At 40.4% G+C, this 27,221-nt stretch overlaps 1 protein-coding gene across 2 annotated transcripts in view; it reads left to right on the forward strand.

The window, feature by feature from the left end:
• The first annotated feature begins 13,068 nt into the window (after positions 1 to 13,068).
• TRIM44 (tripartite motif containing 44) overlaps positions 13,069 to 27,221 on the forward strand; it is a 114,190-nt gene continuing 100,037 nt past the window's right edge. Inside the window, exon 1 of one of the 2 annotated variants that reach the window (XM_061201602.1) lies at positions 13,069 to 13,993. In XM_061201602.1, the coding sequence (XP_061057585.1) occupies positions 13,322 to 13,993 (672 nt within the window). In that variant the 5' untranslated portion in view covers positions 13,069 to 13,321. The remainder of the gene's footprint in view (positions 13,994 to 27,221) is intronic. The other variant, XM_061201603.1, reaches the window with a different exon arrangement.

Genomic DNA, 27,221 nt, shown 5'->3' on the forward strand with positions numbered 1-27,221 from the left:
AGTCCAGCGAGAAAAGAGTGAATTCCTCTTTCCAAAAGTCCCAGGGAAAACTGCATTACCCCTCATTGGCTGTGCCAGAGTCGCTGGCCTATCTTTGAAGTAACCACTGTGGTCAGGTGAATGCATGTGCTGATTGCTTACTTATGGGTTATGTGTTCCTTTCTGGAGTCAGGGGTGGAGTAGGCATCACTAAAACCGTATAGACTCAGAGGAGTGGGGGAGGGACGCTTTTGACTCTAGGTAACAGACTCGTTTATTTATAGGGGCTTGTTTTTTCACATAACAAGAAATCCAGGGTGGGCAGTTCTGGGTTGGAGAAATCTGAAGTTTAATAATGTCAGGGGTCTGGTTCCTTTGGGTTTACCCTCAGGATCACAAGGTAGCTTCCACAGCTGGTTCCACACAACAAGATCCTAAAGTAGGAAGGCAGGGACAGAGCTTTCTTCTTATGAGTCTCTTTCTTTTGTTCAAGGAAGAAAATCTTTTCTAGAAGCCCCCTCATGAGACTTGCCTTGATGCATCATCAGCCAGCACTAGGTCATATGTTTAGCTCTAAGAAAGCTCATGTCCCCGGACTGAGGACACTAACATCTAAATAACTGGAAAAATCAGGGTTCTACTAGCAAGGAAAAATGGGGGGTGGCAACTGGGTTGTAACCAGCTGTGTCTGCACCAGGTTCCTGGAGGGAAATTGGGGCATTTGGTTACCAGGAGGAGGCTGAGAAGCCATCAGGTAGCAAAAACGCTGGATTTCTATTAGGGCTAAACTGAGAGCAGGGAAGGTTTTAAATCCTGGAGCACACTAGGAGCTCACTGGGGAATTCAGAGAGTCCATAAACCAAACTGAGAAGGTTTGCCTCTCAGGATTAATCCTCTTAGGATTGCCTCTGAGCTTCAGGTTACAATATGGACTGTCAGAACCAGCATGCAATGTAGGGATTGCAGTGGTTACTTTGAAAATAGTCGCAACGACCCCTCTCATCCTGCATGCTCTTTTTTTTTTTTAACACCTTTATTGGAGTATAATTGCTTTACAATGGTGTGTTAGTTTCTGCTTTATAACAAAGTGAATCAGTTATACATATGTCCCCATATCTCTTCCCTCTTGCATCTCCCTCCCTCCCACCCTCCCTATCCCACCCCTCTAGGTGGTCACAAAGCACCGAGCTGATCTCCCTGTGCTATGTGGCTGCTTCCCACTAGCTATCTATTTTACGTTTGGTAGTGTATATATGTCCATGCCACTCTCTCACTTTGTCACAGCTTACCCTTCCCCCTCCCCATATCCTCAAATCCATTCTCCAGTAGGTCTGTGTCTTTATTCCCATCTTGCCCCTAGGTTCTTCATGACCTTTTTTTTTTTTTTTCTTAGATTCCATATGTATGTGTTAGCATACGGTATTTGTTTTTCTCTTTCTGACTTACTTCACTCTGTATGACAGACTATAGGTCCATCCACCTCACTACAAATAACTAAATTTTGTTTCTTTTTATGGCTGAGTAATATTCCATTGTATATATGTGCCACATCTTCTTTATCCATTCATCTGTTGATGGACACTTAGGTTGCTTCCATGTCCTGGCTATTGTAAATAGAGCTGCAATGAACATTTTGGTACATGACTCTTTTTGAATTATGGTTTTCTCAGGGTATATGTCCAGTAGTGGGATTGCTGGGTCGTATGGTAGTTCTATTTTTAGTTTTTTAAGGAACCTCCATACTGTTCTCCATAGTGGTTGTATCAATTTACATTCCCACCAACAGTGCAAGAGGGTTCCCTTTTCTCCACACCCTCTCCAGCATTTATCGTTTATAGATTTTTTGATGATGGCCATTCTGACCGTTGTGAGATGATATCTCATTGTAGTTTTGATTTGCATTTCTCTAATGATTAATGAAGTTGAGCATTCTTTCATGTGTTTGTTGGCAATCTGTATATCTTCTTTGGAGAAATGTCTATTTAGGTCTTCTGCCCATTTTTGGATTGAGTTGTTTGTCTTTTTGATATTGAGCTGCATGAGCCTCCATGCAGCTTTGAAAGTCTTTAGGAGGTAAAGTCTCTTCCCCTCCCCAGAGTCTTGGCTAGCCTCTGACTTTCTCTGACAAACATTCTACAGTGGAAGTAACACTGACCTCTGACCTAAGAAACTTTGAAGCTTCCATTTTTGCCTTCTTGGAAGCTAGTCGCCATGCAAAGAGGTCTCGGTGATCCTGCTGGAGAGGCCACATAGAGAGAGAACAGTCCCAGAGGGTGAGTTCACTGAAGCTGGCAAATACAGATGCTAACCACATGGGAATATTCTGGATATTCCAGCCACAGCTGAGCACCCAGCTGAAAGCAGCTGCAAGAGTGAGCCCAGCCAACACCATACAGAGCAGAAGACCACCCAGCTGAGCCCAAAGAATTCACAAGTTCCTGAGCAATAATGAATCATTGTTAGTTTAAGCCACTAAGTTTTGGGGTGGTGTGTGACAGAGCAACAGGTAATTGAAACAGGAATCATCTTCGGTTCACTTATTTCACAGAGGAGACTGAAAAACCAAATTTAAATGACTTACTCAGTGCCACATAGCTCCATAGGGACAGAGGCACAGCAAAAACTCGGATTTCTGCATTCTCAGCCCACCGCTCGGATCATCAAACCTGACATAACTGTTTTCATACAGATGAAATGAGCGCTTTTGCAACTTTAGCCGATGTGCATGTAATGCAATAGCTTGCACTGAAAGAGTGTTTATTATGTGCTTGGCACAGGGCTAAATGCATTATCTCATTTAATCCTCACAGTGAGCTTCTAAAGTAAGTCTGATGCAACCCCTTATTTTACAAATAAGATAACTGAGGTTAAAGAGATTAAGTAACTTGCTCACAGTCACCCAGCTAAGTAGGTGATGGGGTTAGGATTCAAATCTAGATCTGTCAGATTCTAAAATGCTTGCTCTTTTAATCATCATGGTACACAGCTTCCACTGACTCACAAGGGTGTTTTCCCAACAAATCAAGTTTTTCTTTCTTGCATGACACAGTGGTTCCATTCAGCCCAACTCTGCATTTCATGTCTTAAAGTTGCCTTCAGTTCATTGTGGATTTCAGGATGAAGCCAGAGAAGACACGCTTGGCTCATTTAACACTTTATCCTTGTTGAGCATTTGCTCGGAGTCACAAGGACTCAAAGAGAGAAAGAAAAATGTCTTGAGTTTTTAACTGTCACAAGAGCTATGTTCAAGGCACTTCCCATCCAACACCTACACACTGTACACTCCTCTCAGGATTCCTGGGCTCTTCTCACCCTTAAATTACCTTGTGAAGGGAAGGATGAGAATGTAGCACTGTGGTGTAGCAAGTTTCTATGAGTCTTGCTGAGCAGGAGAGAGAAAATAAGGAAAGGAAGAGGAATGGGAAACAAGGGAAAAGCAGGAAGGAAGCTGGACAAATGAAGGGTAAAATATTGATCTACTATTTTTGGACTAGAAACCTAAGGTCGCCTCCCTTGGTCATCTTATTAGGATGACTACCTCTCAGTTTACCCAGGACAGTTCTGGTCCATGCCTAGTGTCCTGGCATAATTGTCAATAATGCTCCATTTCACTCTCAAGGTGTCCCAGTTTGGATGATAAATCATATGGTGACCCCTCAACCATGTTTCACTCCCAGTCAACCACTTCAGGTTTCCTGGAAGAGAACTAGGTACAGGATGCTATGAAGGGTGCTGAGGACCCTAGGATCCTCAGACACAGCCCCTGACCTCAAGGAATCCCTTTCTGATATATGAAACACAGTAACAGAGGCACTGCTGGGTGCAGGGGTAGGCAGAATCTGAGGTAAGGGATGAGGGAGTGCATTATGTACAGAGGGAAAAGCAAGTGCAAAGGCATGGAAGTGTGGAAAGCGTGGTATGGTTTCGGAACAATAGTAACCAATCCCTCCTAATGGCCAAATGTAAGGCAAATTCTCCCCCAAGTTATTTTTCAGAAAAGAGTCATATTTTATTTCTCCCAAAGTTTATTGCTTCGTGAGATGATCTTTGTTACTTTATTTTATCTTTTTGTTTTATTTTAAAGTGTTATTGACTTACACTGTTATATTAGTTTCAGTTATGCAACAGAGTGATTCAGTATTTTTATACATTACGAAATGATCACCACGATAAGTCTAGTTACTATCTGTCACCATACAAAGGCCTTACAATATTATTGACTATATTCTTTATGGTGTACCTTACATCCCCGATGGTTACTTTATTTTGAGTAAAATAAATTACCATTTGGGGAAGAAGATGACATTAGAGAGAGAGAGAGGTTTAAAGATTTAATGTACGTTTATTATTATTTTTTTTGCCTGGGATATGTCCTCAAAATTGTTCATGGTACATGTCATTATAAACTGGTTTTTAAAGACCATTTTAAAAATAGCACATGGCTAAATCATGGAGAATACATATATACACCTATAGGAGAATTTTTGACATGTCCTATTATTATATAAAGGGGTATGGGTATGTGTGGCTTGTGATAAAAATTCCAATGGCAGCATCACTCATGGCTTCAAAAAGTTCTGTGTTACAAACAACATCCAAAACTGTAAAGATGATATATTCTGAAAATTTGCATTCTGTGGCTCAAAAATGGGTATAGCAATGATGAAGGCAAACACTGCTGTCAGAGCTGTCAATGTAGAGTTAAAATTTAATTATTTCATGAAACTTGAAAGACAAAAGGAATCAACATTTCTACTATATTAATATTTCATTAATATTTAATTTAAGATATGTTTAAATTAATATGTTAAATATAATAAGTAGACATTAAAATTTTTCAGCTATATCCCCAAACATGTGTACATTCAAGTTGGCCATTAGAGCTTTTTTGGGTGGTCCTCTCATGAGAAATGGGGGAATTGCTTTACATTTGGGGTTACCTGAGGTTTAGCACATACAGTGCTTTGTTCTACTGGGGATCAGCCTGTAGAGCTGGGGGAGTAGCAGGAGATGAAGTTGGAGAGGTAGGCGTGTGGTGGAATCAGGGAAGACCCGGGGTATCACACACCAAGTCTGCAGCAGCCAATGGAAATCTACTGATGGCGATTCATAAGAGCAGTATATCTTAATTAAATTTGCGTTTTGGAAGAATAATTTTGGTGGCAGCGCAGAAGAGGAACCAGAAATGTAAGAATGTCAACTTATGCTAGAAATACAAGTGTAATGATAGCAGCAATCTTATCAGTTTCATTTTGTGGTTGCGTCCTCAGAGCCTAGAAGAGTGCCTGACCCATGGAAAGCAAGCAAAACTTATTACCTGAATGAATGAGTGAATGAATGAATGGCCCACTCTGAAACTGCCTGTTCTCACCCCTCATTTCACCCTCATCAGAAGAAGCTACCTCAAGAGTTTTCAGGATAGCTCTACTACTTTCGACTGTGTATATGGCCCCCTGGTTTATCTGTCTTTCCTGAACTAAAGCCTCTCTTTCAACCAATTCTACTCCTCTAATGTCTTGTCATTATAGTCTGAATAAGGACTATGGCAATGTACTACCTTAGAACTTTTTTGAAAAGGCACACATTTTTTTTTAACATCTTCATTAAAGTATAATTGCTTTACAATGTTGTGTTAGTTTCTGCTGTATAAAAAAGTGAATCAGCTACATGTATACATATATCCCCATATCCCCTCTCTCTTGCGTCTCCCTCCCATCCTCCCTATCCCACCCCTCTAGGTCATCACAAAGCACTGAGCTGATCTCCCTGTGCTATTCAGCTCCTTCCCACTAGCTATCCATTTTACATTTGGTAGTGTATATATGTCAAAGCTACTCTCTCACTTTGTCCCAGCTTACCCTTCCCCCTCCCCATGTCCTCAAGTCCATTCTCTGTGTCTTTATTCCTGTCCTGCTCCTAGGTTCATCAGAAACATTTTTGTTTTTTTTAGATTCCACATGTATGTGTTAGAATACAGTATTTGTTTTTCTCTTTCTGACTTAATTCACTCTGTATGAGAGACTCTAGGACCATCCACCTCACTACAAACAACTCAATTTCGTTTCTTTTTATGGCTGAGTAATATTCCATTGTATATATGTGCCACATCTTCTTTACCCATTCATCTGTCGATGGACACTTAGGTTGTTTCCATATCCTGGCTATTGTAAATAGTGCTGCAATGAACACTGTGGTACATATCTCTTTTTGAATTATGGTTTTCTCAGGGTATATGGAAAAGGCACCACTTTTAGGGAGCACACTTAGAGGGAATAAGTCACCTGTTACCTGCCCCTCACCCTCTGCTCTTAGTCACTTTATTATGGTACCTCCCATAATATCAATTTCTCTATTCGTGGGTAGGATTATAATTGAGTCAGGATATTGAGAAAACTGTCTCACCCTAAAGAAAAAACTAAAGTTGGATCTCTACCTCAAACTGTATACAAAGGTGACCTCCAGATGGAGTTTAATGTGAAAAACAAAACCATAAAGATAGAAGAAGAAGGTGTTGGAGTTAAGGTGTTATGATCTTGGGGTGGAGCAGTGTTTCTTAAGAAGGATGGATCTGACTACATCAAAACATAAGATCTCTATTCAAAATGACACAACTATATACAATGTTCTTGGACAGGTGACAGACTGGGAGAAGATATTGGTTTTAAAACTGACTAGGGTTAATAACTGGAAGGTACAAGAAAATACAGCAAAACAATAGGAAAATGGCAGAGAATGCAATCAAAAATAGGCAAAAGCTAAAAATGGGCTCTTCACTATTGAAATAAATTTCTAGGCTCAAGATGGAGCTGCTCCTGTCTGGGGTGCCATATCAGCAAACCTAAATTTTGTGTTCCTATAAATGTTCCACTTGACCAGAAACAGACTATATCCAGTCAGCCAATCCCAAATGCCAAGCCAACTCTATAACTCTATAGTTATTTCCTTGTTCCTTGATCTTTCTAAATAAGGTCAGATATGCAACACCAGCCAATCATGCCACTTCCACATTGCCACTTCTAATGCTCTATAAAACTCACTCTTGCCCAAAATCCCGCAGGAAGAGTGGTCTACTGCTTATGGATTGTTTTCCCTTGACTAAAGGACATCACACTTGTTACTAAATTGTTTTAGTTTTGTCTTTTGACATCACATAACAAGCTTATAAAGAGCTATTTATCTTTATTAGTAACCCAAGGAATGCAAATATAATACCACAATGAGTTATCACTTTATACCCATTAGATCGACAAAAATTAGAAATTCAGATAATACCAAAGGTCAAGGCGTAGTATCCAAGATTTTAACAATCACAACACTCAGTAAAAAAAGAAAGAAACAGAAAACATTTTTGAGCATCATACATGTAAAGTTTAACACATAAACAAAACAATAGAATACTTTAAAAAAAACTATATTCAAGGATATTTATCAAACATATTAGAGAGAGATTCTGTGGAAAGAAGTTGGAGGAATGGGAGTGGGATTTGGAGATAAAGGAAAAATAAAATTAAATCAAAATGAAATAAAATAACAAAGTTGCCTTACATGGTCTAAAGAGAGGTTATGATCTGAGTAGTATGATTAACTAGCCTATGTACACCCGAGTTCCAAAATAAGTAAGTAAATGGAGAGAGCAAGTCTCAGGGAGATTTTCCCTCATAATCCCTGATTTACAAGGGCACTGCACTAACTGCTGATATACAAAGTTTTTAATTAGTTCCTGTCCACAGGTGACTGCTTTTCCAACTGGATAATGGAAGGCAAATTTAGGGATTTTTCTCACTCCCAAAGAGTACTGATCTTATAGATGATTAAGTGTCTGCCCTCGTTCCCTACAGCCCACTCAGATTAAAACCAAGACCACCCCTAAGAAAGCATTTCCAAAGAGAGAAGTTTGAAAAACATAATTCTGCCAAAAAGAATTAGTATCACTCAGGGATCTGGGAGCTTGCTTGAAGACCAGGAAGGAAGTCAGAGATTAACTCACAACTGACGGGATGTTCTTTTAAATAACTCTCTTGGCGTTAGTTTCCACACTATTAAAATGGAGACATCCACTAGCAAGGACTTTGTGGAAAGTATCTGAAGAAAACTGAAAGAAGTATCAATGGGATTTTTTGAATTCTTGGGGTGAAGGAAACGGTGGTTATGAAAATGAGATATTTCTATTATTTGTTGTGGTTACAGGAATTATTTAACACTGTTTAGCAAGTAACATACTAAAGGAATTTAATTAAAATATCTCGATCAGAGCTTACGTGGGATTATCTTTACATATACTTATTTTTTAAGGGGTGGCGGTGTTTAAAGATTTATAATATTAACAAGCGGTGGACCATCCACTTATAAGAACTGGGTGAAATGAATATGTTCAGAAAGGTGTTGGGCCAGGGAAGCATTTTGGTGTCCATCTCCAATAGGCTTCTGAGGAACAGAAAGAGGCCCAGCAGTAAAGACTTCATTCTTTCTATTTGGCAGGGTTGGGATTGGCTAGGGGATATCATTTTCACTGCACTGACCTTAATGGGATAAGATGTTGGCTAATATGATAACAGCATGAGATGAGATTTAGGTGATCTCAGGAGCTTGGGGCAGGGGAATGAAATCAGTCACTAAAGTGACAGTCTAATTACGTAAGAATGGGATCTGCTGAGGGGTGCAAATACCTTCCCTAAAGCAATGTACTTAGAAATTCCACCCTGTTCTCTTTTCAACTTCTAGAGGTTTTTCTGAAATTAAATGTACTATGTTACGAATCTTACTAAGCACGGTTTGTCTCTTTGGAACAGGTGAAAGAGATAGAAATTGATTTCAGAGCTGAAAGGTAAAGATAGGTAAGGTTGGTACGGTAATATGGTAAGATGGAGTCAGGTAGATCTGAGTTTGAATCCATATTTAGCTACCTTATGGCTGGGTAACATTTAACAAGTTTCTTCACCTCTCTGAACTTCGGCTTCCTCATGTGTATAGAGTTCAAATGTCTAATAAGTTAACAGCTATTGCCCACATAATTAGGAGATACTTATTTACTTTAGGAATACACCATTTATTTCTCAAAGTCCCACAGGTACTCACAAAACAGTCTCAAGTGCAAACAGCCTTGTTCTCCACAAGCACTGCCTGCTGAGTATCTTAGAGACGTCTTACAGTTGTTGCTAACCACAAGAAGAAGACAATGCCAATGCCAAGTGTGGTAGCCCCCAAGATGATTCAAAGTTTTGGAGTAATGCATTATGCATTAATAGGCAATTAATAAATATTTTATTATAAAGAGTGAGGTGCTTCCATAACAAAAACCTAACCTAAAATGTTGGACTGGTTTGGAATTGGACAGTGGGAGAAGCTGGAAGGACTTGGAGGAGAGTGTTAGTGAAAGCCTGAAGAATCTTGAAGAAACTCCTATTAGAATCCTGATGGCTTTTGAGAAAGCTGTAGATAAAGGCTTAAGGGGAAAGGAGGAAAAAGTTATTGGAAACTGGAGAAAAAGGGTCCTTGTGATGTAGTGGCAGGAATTTAGCAACACTGTCACCTGCAGTAATGTGGAAAGTAGAAAATTCGCCTAATTAATTGGGTATTCTAGCTAAGTACATTTCCAGGTAGAGTGTTGAAGGTGCTGACTGACGTCTTCTTCCTGATGATAGCAAAATGTGAGAAGAAAGAGATAATATACAGAAGTAATTTTTAAAAAGGATCCAGAGCTTGCTAGACTTGAAAATTCCCATCTTCTTTAGATGGCAAATAATGCTAAAATGAAGAAATGGCTTCCAGTTAAAAATAAACTCTAGGGTTCTGCAAGGAAAACATCATCAGATGATGAAGGTGGGAGTGTGGCTGTAAAACCCTTTGTTCAGATCTCAGAAAGAGCTACAGCAGTGATTCAGAGACTCATTCAGACAAACAGTAGGGCTTTAAAGAAGCTTTTGAGTGTTGTGCCTCAGCAGTTTCAGCAGAGTCACTCTGCAGAGTAGAGAAGAGCTTATCTTGAAGAGATTTTTGGGTATGACTTTTGTCCAATGGAGTGGTGCCCCAGTTAGATTCACAGGAGACTCACAAAATTTTTAAATGAATGATATTGGCCAAAACACTGCCAGCATGGACTAAATGGGACAGAGACAGTACAAAATGAAAAGGAGACTTTGGACCCCTAAATTCTACTAACAGGAAGCAGACTGACAAATTACATAGCTGCAAACATGGGTATCTCTTCATAGAAAAGGAAGGATGACTCAGAGGGTGGAATCAAGAGCCCAATGGGGTAAAGTCAAAAGCCATGGAGAGTCATTCCCAGAAAGATGTAGGACTGAGCCCTAATCAGGGAACTTCTAACATGTGTCCAGCTGGATTTTAGGATTGCTATGGGCCGGTGACTCTTCTATGCCTCCTGTCTTTTCTTCTTTTTGAACAGGAGTGTCAGTACCAGTTATCCTAAGCTTGTCCCACCGTTGTATGTTGGGAGGCATTCAGATGAAAAGAATGAGTGTTGAACTATACTTGAGGAGCTGCATATAAGACACTACACCTAGGAGCTTCACCCACACCTGGACCTGATTTAGATGATAAGATTCTGGGCTTTGAGCTGATGATGTAATGGGTTGAGAGTTTTGGGCATCTTGGGAGGAAGTGAATGTATGTTGCATTTGAGAGAGATATGAATCATTGGGGGCCAAAGGGCAGAATATGGTATCCAGCCTCAAAGATGGCCCTAAAGATCCCCACCTCTTGGTATTCATGTCCTACACAAACAGTCCCCTCCCATACAAAATAGGGCTCATCTCTGTAACTAATAGGCTATGTTGGAAATGATGATGTGTGACTTCTGAGCTTAGGTCATATAAGACATTGTATCTTCCACCTTGCCCTCTTTTGGATCACTTGCTATGGGAAAATCCAACTGCCATGTCATGAGGATATTCAAGCAGCCCAGTAGATAGTGGTGAGACCTCTTTGGAACAGCCATGTGAAGGAGCCATCTTAGAAGCAAATCTTACATTTCTAGTCAAGTCTTCAAATGACTACAGCCCCAGCCAACAGCTTCACTGAAATCTCTTGAGTGACCCTCAGCTGGACCACCCAGCTAAGACACTCCCATATTCCTGGCTCAGGAATGTGTGAGATAATAAAAGTTCATTGTTTTAAGCTGCTACATTTTGAGGTATTTTTTCTATGCAATAATGGATTAATATAACAAGGTTTCTATCTCTAGATACTCCCAAAGTTTCCAATTCCTGTGGAATCAGACCATTCTGATTTTTGTGCAGAGGGGCACAGAAGGTCCATCTCATGAGTCTGCCATACTCCATCCCCAGAATTTTATGAAGTCCCTTTTTTAATAGTTCCATCAACTTCTGTCTCTAAGACCTCCTCACCACAGAGGACTCAAAGAAGGTTTGTAAAGTGTTTGTTAGATACTGAACTGCATAGTATGACATTTTAACTTTCTGTTAGGTAAAATTAAGAACAAACAATAACAACAATAATGACAACAAAAAGACAATTTCTGGAGAAATGAATTGGAGAAAAATAGAAATGTGGATGGAACTCGAACAAAACAGACCTTTGGACCTTTCCCCCCACATTCTATAGAGTTGTCCTGAGGTTAATAAAACAAAATATTTTTTTCAAAATAAAATCTCTGACAAAAGCTGCACAGAAATTAAGCACACATTATATGTGGCTATATTAAAAATTATTTTAAATGATTTTTACCCCACTCCATCCCCTGGCATTTTTGTGAAGATCATCTGGAAATCCTAGATCAAAAGTATCTAAGGGACTCAGTGAAAAACACACCATTCTATCCCCCTTCCTTCTTCTCAACCATATCTCCGCCTCTCCCCGGACTAGATCAAAATGTCCATTTCCTCTCCCAAGTACAAATCGGAAGTTCTTCAATGAGCGGTGAGACATATATATGGGGTAGAGATGAGGAGTTGCTTACACCAGCAGCCAGCCAAAGTGTGTTAAAAATGTTTAAAACCTCCTTCAAAGGGTCATTATGTGCACTAAATATAATTCATGCCAATAATAATAGTTAAAATGTAGTGAATATCTACAAGGCAGGCACCTTTACATTTCATTCACAAAATGGCCCCATGAGGTACGTATTATTTCCACTTTACATATATATCTACTTTATATATATAAAGTGGAAAACAGAACGATCAATTAGCTTCTTCATGGTTGCAAAGCCAATAAGTTGTAGTACCAGGATTTGAGGGTCCTTGGGCAGTGGCTCTTCCAAACTTGGGAGCCGCAAAAAGATCTAGCCCGATTCTTGGCACTTCAGTATTGGTTAATAAATAACAGTCCCTTCCCTTTCTCTTGGAATCCAATCTGAATCTAGATGGCCTCATTACATAAAAGATAAGGACTACACACTGGAACTCTCACTCCACAAATACTGTCTCTCCCTACCTACTTCCCTTGACATCTCAGCCAAACCCAAAGCAAGCTCTCAAAAAAAGGCGCAGAGGTTACCATCCTAGAGGTTCTGAGCCCCTAGGAGAGCAGGAATGCAAATAGACTTTGAAAATAGGCAAAGCATAAAATCGCTTTAGATCGAAAACATCTGTTTGCTCAACCTGACTCTGATTCCCTGAGCCTGGGAGAACAAACACAACCCTTCCCCCGAAAATCCCAAGGGGTCAGGTTCAGTCTGGTAAACAACACTCCGTCCTGGCATCTTGCAGAACAGGCAGCAGAGGGGACTGGGACGGGCAGCAACAAATTGGAAGGAGGGAGGCTGAAATGCACCTGCACACCTGCCTAGTGGCCTTGAAAAGTCAGGTTGGCACCTCCAGGGAGGAAGTGGAGGAGGCGGGGCCCAATTCCCGCCTCCAGAGTGAGCTGGAGTGAATCGGAGACCTCATCCATCCTCTCCCTCCTTCCGGGGATGCTGAACCCCTGCGGGAAACGCAGAAAAGGGCCATTGCCACTTTAAATGACTCAGGAAGTGAAAGCGGGCCGCCTGACGCGGACAGGGAAAGTGGAACCGGGGCGGCGCGGGGGCCGGCGGCACCGCGATCTCGCCGGGGCAGCGGGGGGCCGAGCGGGCGGCGCGGCGCAGGGGCTGACGGGGGCGCTGGGCGGCTGCGCCGGAAGTGCCCGGGACGCCGGAGGAAGCGCAGCGGCCGTCAGGCTGCCGAGCCGGCGGGGAGGCCCTGTGCTCCTCGGCTGGGCGCGGGCTGCTGGGAACAGGCGGCAGCGGCGCCGAGGCTGCGGGACACGGCGCGGCCAGTCTGCGGGACGGGCCCCGGGTGGAGAGGAGAACGCGAGGAGGCCGCGCCGAGGCCAGGCGGCGAGCTCTGAAGCCCGGAGACCCGGGCCGCGGCACAGCTCCCACATGGCCTCCGGAGGGGGCGCGGCCTTCGAGGAGCTGCCGCACGACGGCACGTGTGATGAGTGTGAGCCCGACGAGGCTCCGGGAGCCGAGGAAGTGTGCCGGGAATGCGGCTTCTGCTACTGCCGCCGCCACGCGGAGGCGCACGGGCAGAAGTTCCCCCGGCACCACCTGGCCGAGTACGTCCACGGAGCCGCCCAGGCCTGGACCCCGGGAGCCCGGGGGGATGGGGCGGGAGAGGAAGAAGTCGAGGCCCAGGTAGAGAACGAGAAGGCCCTAGAAAGCGAGGCGGGGGAAGAGAGCGAGTCCGAGGAAGACTGTGAGTCCGAAGAAGAGAGTCAGACGGAGGAGGAGAGCGAGGACGAGAGTGAGGAAGACAGTGAGGAAGACAGTGAGGAAGAAATGGAGGATGAGCAAGAGAGCGAAGCAGAGGAAGACAACCAGGACGAAGGAGAATCGGAGGCCGAGGGAGAAACTGAGGCAGAAAGCGAATTTGACCCAGAAATAGAAATGGAAGCGGAGAGAGTGGCCAAGAGGAAGTGTCCGGACCATGGGCTCGATCTGAGTACCTATTGCCAGGAAGATAAGCAGCTCATCTGTGTCCTGTGCCCAGTCATTGGGGCACACCAGGGCCACCAGCTCTCCACCCTAGATGAAGCCTTCGAAGAACTAAGAGTAAGTATTGGTCGTTCAGAGCATAGGCCAGGAGGTCAGGACACCTGGGTTTCAACTCAGGTGGCCTCCCTGTGGCCACATTAACTTTCACCATGTCCCTAAAAAGCTGGTCTGTTCAACTTGTTGGGAGCAGTGATTATTGACCCTTTTTGATTGAAGTTCTTTGAGAATAAGATGAAAGTTCTGGACTCTGACCCTAGAAAAATAAATGTACACGCAAAATCTAGTTTACAATTTCTGGAAAATTATAAGCCTCTGGTCTCCGTATCCCAGGTAAAGCATTCCTTGGGATTTTGACTCCACTTAAGCCTATTCCCACAGCATCGTCATTGTTGAGACTGGTTAAGGCTCTTGATAAGGCATTGGTAAGCCATGGTTTAGCCAGATGAATCCAAGCAGGTGGTTCCTCTCTAGTGAAAAGACTCCCTAAGGTTGTGGTTTTGATGATAATTTCATGTGTGCCCCTGAGTTCCTTTTAGGTTCTTCATGTTTGGTAGTTGTTTGGAAAGGAGGATGAGAAGGTGGAGGCAAAATTAGGATGGGAGTGGATGTTCCCTGGTCCTCTATCTTTTGCAGGAGGGCAGGGCCTTTATCTTGAACCTTGCTGGTCTCCTAGAACAGTGTATGGAAATCTTACAAATATTAATAAATATTTGTTGAATGAATGAATTTGCAAATGATTTGCTTTTTATTTGTATTGTGGATATTTACAATCAGTGAGAGAGACAGCTGGAGTTAGCCAGGCAGAAAAGTTTGAGTGATCAGTTCATTAGTTATTGTTGTCATTATGACATCTTTTGTTTCCTGAAGCAGCCTTGCAGTTGCTGGCACTGGGATAACAAATATTTTGATAATGAAAATCCCCTATATTAAGATTTTCCCTTTTTTATTGTAAAATGCACACTCAAAGTGTATAAAAGCATACGCACAGTCTAACAAATAACTATAAAGCAAATACTGATGTAATCTCCACCCAGATTAAGAAATAGAATATTAGGAGCAATATTGAAGCCCCATGCTCTTTTTATAATTTTCTAGTTATAACCATCTCCCTTCTCCATAGGTAACCATTATCCTGACTTTTGTGGTGATAATATCCTTGCTTATCTTTATACTTTTACCACATATTTATGTATTTCTAAACTTATTTGAACTTGACACGATTGATATTGTATTGTTATCATGCATTCTTTTGGGTTTTGCTTTATTTTTTCAACATTGTGTTTGTGAGATTCTTCCAGTGAGTGGCTGTGGTTTGTCCATATTCATTGTTGTATAGAATTCCATTTTATAAATATGCCACAAGTTACTTATTCTGTCAAGGGTGAACATTTGATTTCCAGATTCTGGAACTTCTAGTTATTATGAACAGTGTTGCTATAAACATTCTTGTTCATGTCTCCTGCTGCACATCTACATACATTTAAATGGAGTATAAACCTAGGAGTGTGATTGTTGGGTCACACACTGTGCATATCTTCAATAATATTAGATGTTGCCAACTATTTTCCAAAGTGGTTGTACCCATTTGCATTGCCATGAAAAGTGTAAGAGAGTTCCTTTTGCTCAGTATTTTCACCAACACTTGTTATTACAGAATTTTTAGTTTTTGTCAGTCATATGGATATGTAATGGTATCTTCTTGTGGTTTAAATTTGCATTCCCGTGGTTGCTGATGACTTTGAGTATCTTTTGTATTTCTTCTTTGTGAAGTACTCATTCAGGTCTTTTGCTCATGTTTCATTTGGGTTGTCTTTTTCTCATTGATTTACAGGAGTTTTTATATTTATATTTTTGACTGTGGTTGATATGGGTTACAAATATCTTCTACTCTGTTTTTCCTTTTTCTTTTTTTAAAAATTATACCTTGAACGGAGAAGTTCTTCATCTTAATGTAGAATTTATCAATAACTTTCTTTATTATTAGTGCTTTTTGTGTCTCGTTCCACTTAGTATTGATTTTTGGGTGGTGGAGTTAGGGGCTCAGTTTCATTTTTTACCCTGTACAGATAGCCAGTTGCTCTAGCAGCATTTATTGAAAAGCCTATCCTTTCTGTACTGATCTGCTGTGTCACCGGTCATATATCAAGTGTCCATATGTGTATGATGTGTTTCTTGGCTCTTGTATTTCATACCGTTGATCTGTTAGTATATTCCAGTATGAGCTACATGTTTTCTCAGTTACCGTAGGTTTGTAACATGTCTTAATATCTGGTAGAGCAAGTCTGTCCACTCTGTTCTTCTAGAAGAGTGTCTCAGCCAGCCTTGGCCTTTTACATTTCCTAGAATCATACCATGAAGTTCTGTATTAAGAAAAAAACCAAACCTGCAGGACTTTTTTTTTTTGTATTGTATTGAAATTATAAACCAATATATGGAGAATTAATACCATTACAAAATGAAGTCTTCTGATCCATTTACTTAGGTCTTTTGTATTGCCTCACAATAAAGTTTTGTAATTTTTTTTTCTGAAAGATCTTGTACATCATTGTGAAATTTATTCCTGGATACTTACAGTTTTATAGTATTGTAAAAAATGTTTTTAATTTTTCTTTTCTAATTGTATATAGGAATATGATTAACTTTCATATATTGATTTTCATATTAAACTGTCTTACATATTCTAATAATCTGTAAATTTATTCTACACACATGATCATATTATTTGCAAGAGGGAAAGCTTTTGTATCTTTTCAGTCTTTATGCCTGTTTGTTTGTTTGTTTGTTTTTTCTTGCCTTAATGCTTTGGATAGGACCTCCAGTATAATGTTGAATAGAAGGGATAGTGAATATTTGTGCCTTGTTCTTAATTGAGGGATAATTCATAACATTTCACAAGCGTGCTCGTGGTTTTTTTTTCCCACAGATATATTTCATTAAATTAAGAAAGTTCCCTTCTAGTCCCAGTTTGTTAAGAGTTTTTCTTAATGTTGAATGGATATTGAATTTTATCAAATGCTTTTTCTGCATCTGTTGCATGTTCGTGTGATTTTACTCTTTTATTAATGTGATGAATTACATTAATTGATATACTTATTAAACTAAATTTAAAAATCAGTATTATGTTCATATGTTTCAAAAGCCTCTTTTTCACCTTTGGTAACCACTTTTATTAGTTTTTTGCTTATCGTTCAAGTGTTTGTTTTTGCAAATACAGGTGTGTACATATATATATGGTCTTATTTCCATTCCTTCATTATTAGTATATTTTACAATTAAAACAATGTGGCATTTCTGGGAGAAACTCAACTTGGTTGTGATGAAGTATCCTTATGTTTTTGAATTTAGTTTATTAATAATTTATGTAGGATTTTTCCATTCATATTTATGGGAGAAATTAACTTGTAAATTTCCTTTCTTGTAACGTCCTCATGAGATTTTGCTATCAAGGTTATGTTGGCTTCATAGTATGAGTCAGGAAGTATTGCTTCTCACGTATTTTCTCTCTCTTTTAATGCTCTGGAAGTGTATTATATAAGATTGGAATATTTCTTCCTAGAGTGATTGGTAGAACTGACCATGGAAGCCATCTGGATCTGAAAAGAGAGAGAGAGAGAATTAATTTTGTTGTTTTGTATCCAACATTGGATACGTTTGTTTTGTATCCAGTTCATTGACTGTGGATTCAATTTATTTGGTGGTTATAGGTCTGTCCAGGTTATGTATTTTTCCTTAAGTCAGTTTTGATAAGTTACATTTTCCTAGAAGTTTGTCCATTTTGTCTAAATTTTCAAATGTACTAGTATAGATTTGTGAATCATATTCTCTTGTTATCTTTTTTCATGGTGTAGCTATCCTCTTTATTCCTTTAAGAACACTAAGCATGTTGATTTATAATGTCACTGATAATTCCAGTATTTGAAGACTTTCTAGATGTTTCTCTGCTAGCTATTGTTTTTGTGGTGTTTTTTAGGTTTTTTTCTTTCCTTTTGTGCTTGTTATGTTCGAGTAGCTTTTCATTGCCTTTAAAAAATTATTTGTGAGGATTTCCCAAGCCTTGGCCTGAAGCTGTAGTCTTCAAAAGAGGATTTGAGTTTGCTTCTGATAAGGCCTAAGTGTACAGCTTGTTTAGGACCCCCTTAAACTAAATTAATTGCATGAGATATTTCTTGGAACAGATTTTCAGGAGGTGCCTGCCCAAATTTACAGCCTCTTAAAGAATTGCTTTCATCCTGTCCTGCACCCCATCCCCCCCGCCCCCGGCCCCGTTTTGTTCAGCTCCAAGGCATAGCTCCCTACACTCCTGTTTGGAGGGTGAGATAGCGGCAACTTTAGTTTGTCTTTACTCTAGGATTTTACTCTTTGGCAGGGGTAGGAGGGTCAAAAGTCTGTATGGAAAGGGTCTCCTTTAAATGTCCCACTCTGAGCGTGCTGTAGGCTTTGCTTTCTTTTATCTTCTTTCCCCCTGCCCACCTCTCTTGCTGCCTATAATCAAATGCACATCCCAGTTTCTTGTGATCGGTAAATGTACTCAGATCAATAGAGCTGTTTCCTGTACTCTGCTTATGTTAACATTGGAACAGTATTACTAAACTATAGACCTTATTAGACGTTCACCCGTTTTTCCTCTAATGATTTCTGTACCAGGGTCCTCTGGCCATATTACATTTTCTTGTTTTCGATGATCATGATAGTTTTGAGGAGTGCCAGTCAGGTATTTGGTAGACTGTCTCTCAGTTTGGATTAGTCTGATGTTTTTCTCATGGTGAAACTGGAATTGTGGGTTTTGGGGCAATATAAATTCTCTTTTATGTTTTGCTTTTTTCACTTAGCAGTATGTCTTAGAAATCACTCCATAGATCTGCTTATTTATTTATTCATTTTAGCTGCAAATACTCTAGTGAGTGTCAGTCATTAAATTCTTAATTTATGATACTGTGTTTTTCAACTCTAGAAGGCCTGTTTGGTTATTTTTTTTAAGGATCCATTTCTCTTTATCTTTTGGGATCTGATTCCTGATTATATGCCGCATTTTCATGATTATTCTCATCTCATAATTTTTCATTCAATACCAGACATTGTGTTTAAAAGAACTGTAGACACTAGAGTCATATTTTTCCCCCTCAGAAAGGGCATACCATTTGCTCTGTTAGGCAGTTAGGATGAAGGGCTGACCGTTTTTATTCAATAAAAATTTGAACTTGGTTAGAGCTTGGTTGTAGCTTTAATTAGTTTCATTTCACCTCTGGTTTCATATATTTTGAGGGCAGTGTACATTTACTTATTGACAAGAAAGTAGGTCTCTTGGAGTATTAAAAGTGGCTTGGCATGATGATGGTGAGAGAAGAGGATCTTTGTTATACTGCATTCATTCATTCACTCACCAAGTATTTATTGAGCATTGGCCAAGGGCACGTGCTTTCTAAGCATTGAGAATATAGCAAAATGGAAGAAGTCCCTGCTTCTACTGGAGTATACATTGTATTGGAAGGAAATAGAGAACAACAAATGCTCAAATAAACATGTAATAACTGTTAATAAAGAAAAAATAAAACACAGTGTGGGATTAGAGAGGAACAGGAAGTATCCTAGCTCTGCCGCTTGCTTTTTGACCTTGGACAAGTTATTTAACAGTTTGGCCTTGTTTCTGTATCTCTAAAATGGGTATAAAGTTAAGAAATCAAGTAGTGTTTTTGTGAGAATAAAATAACTTAGTTTGTGATAACACTTTAACAATGCTTAACACATTGTAAGTGCTCTTTAAATGTTAGCTGTTGTTTTTATTATTATTAATAGGAGGAGTCTAGTTAAATGCACAAGTTTAGAGTTGAGAGGGATTTGAACAATATATGTTTTGATATCTCAGTGCCAAACCGGGCTGTGAGTGGCTAATATTGGTGGTAGAAGGCCAGATTGTTGGCGAGGGCTAGAGTAAAGCAAACTTCAGAGTGGGCCAGAATGGACAGAAAACCAGGGTAACTGTACAGCAAGAGGGGATCCGAGCAGAGGCAACGTGAAGGCTAATGCCTCAAGGACTAAGGTGAACACCTTGAAGGGATAAGTTTAACCCTAATCACTGAAGTGACTTTTAAAGTCCTACCTTTCCTCTTGTGCTGTATTTCCAGTTTGGCTCCAGAGCATTTGGTCTCCAAAGGATCCTGTGGGTCCAGATTTGAATTGAGCCTCTGCTCCAGCTTTATCATAGGAATATAGTTACACAGCCCATATTATGACCTCACATCTGGTTCATAAATTCTCTTCTCAGATATGCAGGTTTCTCTTATTGTGACCATAATTTCTCGTTCTGAAAATGGGTCATTGGGTCTGACAAAGGAGCTTGATCTGGTTCATGGATATTTTCATATGAAAATTCTTAAGTTGTCAAGGGAATTTGCACTCATAGCTATATTTAATGAATCATTTTGTTAAACAATATAAGTGCAATTACATGTACTAGACCAGTAATTTAAAAAATTATTTTGAACATATCCTACAGTAGGGGAAATATAGTTTACATTGTGGTCTAGTTTACATACACACACGCACACACATACTTTAACTCAAACGGAGCACTGTTAACCTTATTGCATATGATGTGTTCTGTTTGTATTCTATTCTGTTCAAAAAAATGTCTGGATTTTCCCAATAAATTGATTTCATTGCACCCTAATGGGTCATGTCCTGTAGTTTGAAAAACACTTGTCTCGTTCACTCTAAGATAACCTGAAGAAAAGGTGGAGTCTTATAAAATGGCAAAGGGAGAAGTGATTGGCAGAGTTCTGCAAGTACTTATAAGCATCTGTGGAGTTCTTAACATGGCTTTGTTATGGACAGATCCAAAAGTTTTGAAGCCACTCCCTTTGCCCTTGAGTGTGTCTTTAAGATGGGTATTTGGAAAGAAGAATGTTTGGTTAAGTGACAGTGGGAACAACTGCAGGGGCGCCCCAGCGAGGGGGCTCTAGTGGCAGGGCGGTCGGGAGGGTACAGGCATATGCTCGGGACAGCTGTGACTCTGGAGGGGCTGGAGATGGTGGTATGCCGCTGCTGTGTCTTGTAATGTCGGGCAGCTCTGGCTCTGTGCTCAGCTCATAAGAAGCAGCTCCGGCAGGGAGGCAGAAGGTTGAATGTCTGCTGTAATGTCCCTATTTATGTTTTTATTCTTCTTGACTGAAAGGATTTGGAGTACCTTCTAATAAAACCATGAAGCGCTGTCTACACAGTGGTTCAGTCTGTGTCTTATTTATTTGTATAGAATAAGACAAAAGCTAAGACTAAGGTAAAGGGAATGATTGAAGCTGCCACAAATGGTTGATGGAAAGTTAAAATGAGGCCTGCCGTTCTGGGATTCTCCATCTCACTCTACTCTTCAAAATGTACTTTCTTTACCTGTAATAAGTCTGGGACGTATGCAGTGAAGAGGACAGACAGGGCCCTAGCTTTTATGGAGTTTACCCTTTAGCTGGGGAGAGAGATAAGGTAGAGTAATTTTGGATGGTAGTGTGTACTATGAAAACAATAAGTCATAGCAATGAAAGAGTGAGTGGTGTGGCAGGAGGGCAGGAGGGAGTTACTTTTTGACCGGGTAGTCATGGAAGGCGTCTCTGAGCATGTGACATTAAGGCAGAGACCTGAATTATGAGATCTTGCAGAGATCTAGAGAAAACCTCCTATTGTGTTACCACTCAGTGCTTTTTGCACAAAGTCCAGTGATTCATAGCAGAGATGATCGGTTTGGTTCATAGGACTCTTCATAAAGGAATTAGATGGCTCTTGAAGTGAGAGGAGTAGTGTAGTTCTAGCAATTGTAATGTGCTGTTAACACAGGTGAAAATACTACTCTGTGGAGGGAATATGAGCTTATGGGGATCTCTTTGACAATAGCTCAGTTTTTCAGGGGATTCAACATTCATGGTGATGGAACTTCGTAAAAGAGAGCCTAGAGGGCTTCTGCAGGGTTAAGTGGAGGGGAAGAGTCATCTAATTGTGTTGTTAGGGACGTGGACTCTTCCCACAATCTTCATTATTAAAATTACAGTTTATAATCTAAGAATTAAGAAAAAGTCTGGGAGAAGAGTGGTTAAGGTGGAAAGAATGGTGAATGCAAAGGCTCTAAGGTAGAGGTGAACTTGGGGTGTTGGAGGGACAGCAGAAAGGTCACTATGGAGTATATTGGAATGAAAGAGGAGAGGGAAGTAGGTTAACAAAGTAAACAGTGTGTTTCTCACCTTGTTGCCACATTTTGGAATCACCTGTGGAGGGAGATTCTTTAGAAAATACCTGTGATTGGCCTCACCCCAGCCTTAAATGAATATCTTTGGGGATGATCAGGTATTTTATAGAATGTCTTTCTATTGGGATTTGTCTTCTGTTCATGTTATGGTTAGACTGGAGTTACTGTTTTTAGAAGGAAGACCACAGAATTAAGGGTACACACTATGAAGAGGATTGTTGAGAGAAAAGGTCCAGACTTTCCCTGCTCTCTCTCCCAAGAATCCAGTGCCCTCTTTTTTCTCTTCCCCGACCTTTCAATCAGAATAGATTAATAGGTTAATAGGCATATTGTACTATTAGATGACTGCTTTTCAGGGTAAAGTTGCTGATGCAGTAGGTGTGTTATTCTTAAGCCGCTCTGGGGATAAAGGACTATGTGCCTGTGGCACCACCTTTTCTTGACCACAGCCCACGACATGGAGGTTGCCCTGCTGTCCACTGATAACACCCACCTTTTCTCTTCCCTTGCATCGGACCCAAACTGAGAAGCCAGAGATGTGTCGGTGTCAGTGCTCTCTGCTTGAAGTGACAGTTCAATCTGGGATAACCAGCTCAGTTTCATGCTCCTGTTCCTGTTGTAGATTTTAGTATCCAGAGCCAGGGACTAAATTTGTTGTGCGGCAGGAAGGAGCACAGATACTAATGGACCTCTCAGAAGAGAAGACAGAGTACAGACAAGGGGTAAAACAAAAACTTCAGTGCTGATATGTGGGGTAGAGATGAGAATCTTGTTTGTGGGGGTGTGTGTGACTCTGATAGGGATCAAGCCAACATGACATTGGGGGATAAAAAAATCAATAGTGATGCCCTTTCGGATGTCAAAAATGAAGCAAGAATGAAAAAAAATGAAACCAACCAAGCAAAATCTTCCAGATACGCCAAGTGCTCAGTCTGTAATTTATGGCAAGTAACCACATAGGCAATGACTGATGTACATTGTGGTGCGCTAAATTATTCTTGTTGAACATTTAATTATAAACTAAGCTCACTTCAAATGTATTTAGCTAGTTTTTGATCGGGTAGCAGAGCAATCTGCTTTTAACTTCAATAGGATATTAGAGAAAGCATTATGCTATATCCAAACTATAGCATATAGTTAGCTTTATTGTCAAAAACTGGTGTTTTTAAGTTAATTTTATTTATGTGAATAACTTTTGAGCACTTAAGGTGTGCTGCATGACGGATATTGATAAAGATTCCTGACATCAGGAAGCTTATAGTCTTTTCACATGCTTATTTGAGTATAAATACTAGAAGAGAGGTACAAATAGTATGTCATGGGGACTCAGAGAAAAGAGAAGTTATTTTCAGCTGGAGGCATGGAATCAGGAAAGATTTCTTAGAGGAAGTGGTATTTGAGGTGGGCCTTCAAAGATAGATAGGATTTTACTAGGTAGTTATGACTAGAGTGTTAGGCAGCTGTCCTCTGTGTTCCCATAGCAACAGCCTGTACTATTAGAGCATTAAATACAGTATACTACATCAATATTATTTCTTCCCACCATGTCTCTGTCTTGCGTGGGTCATAAACTCTTCTTCTACGGTTAGGACTGTATGTTATACATCTTTGTGTTCCCAGCACCTAGCACAGTGCCTGTTGGAGAGTAGAGGTACATGCAATATTTGGTAAATGTATGATATGAAGTATAATAATCTCAAATAGTCACAGGGCATCAATGAAGAACTGAAAGAGAGAGTGTTGCATAGTGATTTACTATATCAGTGTTTAAGTTCAACTGCATCTGAAATAATTTGGAAAAATCCAAAATAACAGCAGCTCAAACAAGGTGGATGTTTTATTTTCTCTTGTATACAAGGATGTAGGCAGGCCAAAGCTGGTACAGAGGGACCATGCAGTTATTAGGAATCTAGGCTCTTTCTGCCTCTGCTCTGCCATCCTTAGGGTATGGTCGTTGTCATGGACCAAGATGACTCCCGGAGGTCCAGCCAGTACATCTGAGTTCCAGGATAGCAGGCACGGGAAAGTGAACATGGGAACACCCCTTTATTTTAAGAGAACCCTCCAGAAGTTGCACGCATTGCTGCTTACCTTTCATTGGCCAGAGTTCAGTCCCATGGCCTTATCTAGTGGCAAGGGAGGATGGGAAACAGTCTTTTCTTCAGGCCATGGTGTGTCCAGCTAAAACTGGAGTCTCTTACTAAGGAAAAATGGGAGGATGAATATGAAAGACCAAGCAGTCTTGCCTTAATTGGCTTTGCAGTCTAGGGGTTTGAATCCTGACTCTGCTACTTATTACCTGTGTCATGTTGGAGAATTCACTCAGTCTCTCTGAATCTTGGTTTCCTCATCTGTGACATGGGCATAATAATTATTTCTCCTTTTTGGGTTGTAGTGAAGAACAAACAAGATGATACATGTAAAGAGCTTAGCACAGTGCCTGGAATATAATAATCCCTCAGCAATTAGTGACTCTTACTCTTATTATCCTTACAGAGCCAACTAAGGTTCTATTCTGCGTTCAATTCCAGACCAGGTAGTCTGGCAGAAGTAGAAGTTCGGACACCAGGTTTCTTTCGGTGAACACTGTTCAGCCCCCTCTCCTTCTGTTCCTTCTGCCTGCTCTATGCTGGTGGATAGATAGGCTGGTGAAAAACTTGTCTTCAGAGAAGAGGCTCCTGTATATTTCAGTGTCCTGCTGGCGCCATGTGCACTAGCTAACCAAAACACAGCTGGTATGTCTAATTTTAGGTTCACAAGTCTTGCTGGTTGTCCTCTTTAAATTCTGTTTTACATTCTGAACTGTAGGAAATTTTTATAGAAGTGGAGAGGAGGCAGGAGCAGTACACCCTTTACTTTCTAGTTAGAAAATAGCCTCCATTTTCTTTCCAGTAGGCAATCGCGGGGGAAAGAGGTTAGAGGCACCCCTACTGTTCTCCACTCTGTTCTTTGGGTCTCTGTGAACCCTGGCAGGGTATAACCTGTGTTGAGTGAAAGACTCTGACTTCATGTGTGTGAAGAATGGAAATGCTAGCCTTTACCTGAGGTTATAAAACTAAGAGAGTCTAGAAGCTCTTATCTGCTGTTGAATTTTTTTTTTTAATTTATTTTATTTGTTTATTTTTAGCTGCATTGGGTCTTTGTTGCTGTGTGTGGGCTTTATTTGTGGTGAGCAGGGGCTACTCTTTGTTGCAGTGCTCTGGCTTCTCATTGCGGTGGCTTCTCTTGTTGCAGAGCACGGGCTCTAGGTGTGCGGGCTTCAGTAGTTGTGGCTCGTGGGCTCTAGATCGCAGGCTCAGTAGTTGTGGCGCACGGGCTTAGTTGCTCCGCGGCATGTGGGATCTTCCCAGACCAGGGCTCGAACCCATGTCCCCTGCATTGGCAGGCGGATTCTTAACCACTGCGCCACCAGGGAAGTCCCTGCTGTTGAATTTTGAGGCTCTTTCCCGAGATTAGAATAATAGTAATAATTATTAATTAAGTGGCTTTAGGTCAGGTGCTTTTCACCTCATTATTTCAGTTGATCTCAATATAACTCCCACAGTAACCTGTGTTATTCTGATTCTCATTTTACAGATGAGAAAACTGATACTCAAAGAGGTTGAGCTTTGTGGAAGTTCACCTAGTTTATAAGTGGAAGGATTAGGATTTGAATCCAGGTCTAACCCCAAAGTACATTTTCATTCCACTGTCCCATTTAGCCTCTACTCTTAATTATTCCCACTTACATTTAACCTTTCTAAGTTGTACTGACACAATCTCCTGATGTTTATTATCTCTATGAAGGTATTTAGTAGATAAATACTTTCTGAATAATCAGACTATTAAAACTATTCTTTCCCTTCCATCTGGATTTTTCTTCCTAGATATTTTACAGAGTATTTTGATTAGTATCAGATTGTTTTGTTCATTTTTTTCCATTCAGCACTTCTCTAGCTCAGTACTTGATACTTAGTAGTCAGTCACTCAATAGACTGTTAACCACTTAATAATAACAATAACAACAATGATAACTAAAATTTATTGAGAACTTAGTATGTATCAGGTTCTGTGCTATAAACTTCCTACATATTATATCATTTAATTTTTACCACAATTCTTTGAGGTACAGTTTCGTTAAGATATTTTTCTATATTGTTTGAAATTAGTGTCATGGTGTTTTTCCTTTGATCTATTCATTCAGTCAGGTGGAGTATTTGGGGCTGTAAGGAATTTAACAGTGAACAATTCTAAGTACCTGATCTCATGGAGCTTTTATTGTAAGAGCAAAACAGACACAAGCAAGTTAAACAGTAAATAACATTCTAAATAATGATAAATGCCATGAATAACAAACTAGGGGAAGGAGAAAGAGAGTGACTGGAATGGGGAATGAGAGAGAGGCTGTTTAAGCATCGGACAAGGACTGGGTATAGTTAGAGCCAGTGGTGGGAAGATCTGGTGGCATAGTGATCTGAATGGAGGAAGTAAGCGAGTGTAGAAGCTCTGAGATGGAACAAGCTTACTGAGGATAAAAAAGATAGCTGGAGGATAATGAGTCAGAGTTCCAGGTAGGGGGTAGTAGACGAGGTCAGACTGCCAAGTAGGCCATGGTAAAGATTTTGGATTTCCTTCTGAGTAGCCATAGACTGTTTAAGCAGGAGAATGAGTGATCTGATTCACGTTCTTAAAATTTCCCTCTGGTGCCTGTGTGGAGAATGGAGTGTAGGGTATGCGAGTGGGAGTGGTGTCACTCCTTGGATTAGGACCAAACAGGGAGTAGTGGAGATGGTGAAGAGTAGTTGGACTTGGCCTGTGTTTTAGAGTTAGGTCTGAAAAGACTTGCTGATAGGTTTGCTCAGACCCAAAAATTATTTTGGATCTGAGCAGCTATATAAAGGTGGTTGCCTAACATAGGAGTGGATTTGGAGTTGGAAAATCAAGTCATGTGAAGAAGATGGTAAAGAATTTTTGAACATGGCGTGGTGAAACTAAAATTTCATGGCGTACTAAAATTCAGTTTCATTTCCTTTTGTCAGGGCTTTGCTTTCTGATTGGATTTCTTAGGAGGACTTCTTA

This window comes from Eubalaena glacialis, chromosome 10, assembly GCF_028564815.1.
Source record: "Eubalaena glacialis isolate mEubGla1 chromosome 10, mEubGla1.1.hap2.+ XY, whole genome shotgun sequence".
In the NCBI taxonomy this organism is placed as follows: Eukaryota; Metazoa; Chordata; class Mammalia; order Artiodactyla; family Balaenidae; genus Eubalaena; species Eubalaena glacialis.